This window comes from Botryllus schlosseri, chromosome 2 (genome assembly GCF_051294905.1).
Source record: "Botryllus schlosseri isolate E-star chromosome 2, Bs_hap1, whole genome shotgun sequence".
Classification (NCBI taxonomy): Eukaryota; Metazoa; Chordata; class Ascidiacea; order Stolidobranchia; family Styelidae; genus Botryllus; species Botryllus schlosseri.
In genome coordinates, this window is record NC_137237.1 from 33,685,604 (window position 1) to 33,688,862 (window position 3,259).

General features: G+C 41.9%; 1 protein-coding gene across 1 annotated transcript; it reads right to left on the minus strand.

The window, feature by feature from the left end:
• Positions 1-562: 562 nt before the first annotated feature.
• On the minus strand, positions 563-1,591 carry LOC145434675 (calcium/calmodulin-dependent protein kinase type II subunit delta-like). The gene has a single exon (XM_080312019.1). The coding sequence runs from the start codon at positions 1,589-1,591 to the stop codon at positions 563-565; it is 1,029 nt and encodes a 342-aa protein (XP_080168145.1).
• Between the last annotated feature and the right edge of the window lie 1,668 nt (positions 1,592-3,259).

Sequence of the window (3,259 nt, forward strand, 5' to 3'; positions counted from 1 at the left end):
TACAGTGCCTTCTTGGGTGTATATTCAACTTTATATTCGTTCATCGGTTCAAAAACAATGACCACCCAATCTGTATTTCAGACAGCTAGCAAAATGTAATGACGTAATCATGCCACATACTACGAAAAAGGCAACTTGACTTGAATTTCGACTTGACTAGTGACTTGACTTGAATTGACTCAACTTGACTCGAGTCACCTCCAAAAATCGGGTGACTTGACTTGACTCGTGCCACCTTCAAAAACCAATTGACTTGACTTGACTCGAGTCAAAATGTGCAATGACTCGAAATGACTCGTGACTCGGAGGTAGTGACTTGATTCCAACACTGGTCACAACTGGTCTATAAATAACCATATCGAATTCGTAGCGACGTTTCTTTTTGCAAGTATACAGCCCCGTCTTGGACCAACCTTCCGAATTGCAAAACCCGAACTTGTTGACAATTTCGAACGGCGTGTATTTGTATATTTTCAATATTGCGAATACTTAACAGAACGGAGACAATGCACATGTTTGCAAATTCTAAATTTATTTATGGACATCGCATAACCGAAATTATCTACCAGAATAGTTTCGTTAACTTCGGATCGTTCTTTCGACTTTTCCGAGACTCCCGAGCCGCACAATAACACGACGTATCATCATCGGAGGCGACCGTTTCCCACATTTTCTGCTGTGTGAATTCTGTCAATCCGTCGACAGCAATTGTAAGAGGGTTCCTCCATCCAGTCCGCGCGACGTTACGAAAAAAAGGGTGAAACATCGCTTGTGAGGCGGTAATGCGATCATAATCCTCGTAGAGCAACATTCTCATTACCAAGTCCCTAGCGTCTGCGGATATGAGCTTCCAAGCAGGCGAGAGAAAAGAGGTACCCTCACTGGTGTGAGAAATGAAAGGGTGTGTACCGGTCAGCAAATTGTAAAATACGCAGCCGCACGCGAATATGTCGACTGGATAATGGTATTTGTTCACCGACGTTATTTCCGGGGCTCTGTAACCCGCCGTACCAACTAAGCCGAACAACTCTTCACCGTGCTTCGCTTTAACAGCTAAACTAAAGCCAACTAGCTTCACATCACCACCAGCAGGCGAAGGAACGAAAAACAAATTTGGAGGTATCACGTTTCTGTGAATGATTTGATTCTTGTGGCAGTATTGCAGCGCGGTCAAAATACCACGCATGTAAATAATCACATCCAATTCGCAGTGCGATTCGCCGTTTTTTTCAATAATGGACCGATAGAGGTCGGCTCCGTTCAGCAGTTCGAACACTTGACAATGTTGAGCTTGCTCCGCAAAACTTGTGACGAAAGACACAATATTTTCATGACCAACCAGTTTCCTCAATATCTTCTCTTCTTTATCGAACTTCCACTCGTGTTTCTCGGCGTAATTCCACTCCTGCGACATCGGCATATTCTTTTTGAGCCTAGTTTTCACGGCATATTCACCCTGTCCAGTCTTAGACTTGTATACTTTCACAAACGACCACCTGCCTCTACCAATCAATGTTAGCGTGTCTTTGTAAAAATCGGTAATTGTCGCAGGACGAAAATCGCCTCGTGAACAGCCAGCACCGCACAGCATCCCCGCAACCACAGAAGAAATGTTAAGAAACGTAATATAAACCAAAAGAGATCGTGCACCTGCGACCTGCCGTGCAATAATGCCCTGCAGACGGAATCGAACTACATACACGATACGGCAGTTCAGCAGTCTGTGGCGATAATTGCTATCACGTACGATTACTCACGGAACCAATTTTCGATCAGGATTAATGTGTTTTCCAGCAAATATTCAACCCGACTGCCTTCACACGTGGAAACCAAGCTGAGACCGCACTTAACAGTTTAGAAAGCTGTCACCGCCAATCGACTAGCAATAATCTACGACGCCCCCTTTCAAACTAGCAGAGGCGGCTGTTCCCAACAGGCAAATAAGGCAATTCCCATACCTATAATTCTGTGCTGTAACATATTAAAATGAAAATAATAAATTATAGAGCGGAGCAATGAAAATAGCGAAATTGAGGAGAAGATCGCGTGTTTGTGCTGATAAATGCCTAGTCGGACTATACATTTTCTTGCAACGATAGCGCTCATAGCTCCTTATGGCAGCGTCTTAACCCAACTTCTCATAGTCGGAGATGAGCCAAACCGAATCCATTAGAACAGTGGTTCCAAACCATTTTCTACCCAAGTATCATTTCGAGGTTTTATGCAGTGCTCGCGTACCACCTACAGAAGTTACGCGTGCCGAAGACGGCTAAAATGTACTCACCGTGGCCGAAGGCAGCGAAACAGAAAATAAACTGCGCATTTTAAGTCGTAGTATATGATTACTGTAGTGCAGGGGTTCTCAACCTTTTTATCTTCGCGTACCCCTCTTGAGCCGTCGCGGAGCCCCGCGGACTCCCACAATTTTTTGTTCAAATTTAGCTCAATTATCGTGCAATCGTCATCTGTCTTGTGCAAATGATCTCTGCAGGCTAGTGACAAACAGTAACAAAATGACTTTTCTTGAAAATAACATCATATTGTTTGCCTAGAAATTGGGTTGACTGTATTATTTCAAAGTCAATTTCAAAGTCAACGGCATTTCCTGAAATACGTGGTCGTGTCTTGAAAATCCCCGCCTTCGATTTGACTTGAACGAGTGCCGAAAATCAATTTCAACAAAGATAGGTGGTGGCGAATGTAGTAATAACGCGTAACGCTTCCGGAGACACATTTGGCTTTTCCCAACAAACATGGCATCAAAATTGACAAACTATTTTTTAACGAATATATAATGTCAAACCTGGTCATTTCTATCAAGCAGCTCACCTTGAAGTGATCATGGAAAATGGTTATGTATATCTCAGGAGAAAATGGATTTTTCCAAACATTTCGAGGTCATCGTGATTGACCTTACTAATCTAACTATTTATTTTTTCTACAATCTTTGACAAAGTATCTCTAAACAGCAAAATATATGTATCAGTAGGCTATTGGTATTTAGCAATTAAAATGAGTCCGCACTGTCGGATATTTCATCTCAGACGGCCATTCTGTTGATGTGAGTTCTGGAGTTTTACTAATGATCAGGCCTGTTTATTTTTGGATTTCTCCAAAAAAAAAATAGCTTAGTTTTGGATGTTTTCAAATTTTGTTTTTGGAGAATCTTCAAAAATAAGAAATAAAGGTGTTTTTAGACCTAATACTACTAGAAAACTTCACCGAAAGTATGTTATTATCCAGTATTCAAGTCCTCCCA

Coding starts and splice junctions, on each gene's coding strand:
- LOC145434675 (XM_080312019.1), bottom strand. CDS start 1,591: ATGCTGTGCGGTGCTGGCTGTTCACGAGGCGATTTTCGTCCTGCGACA.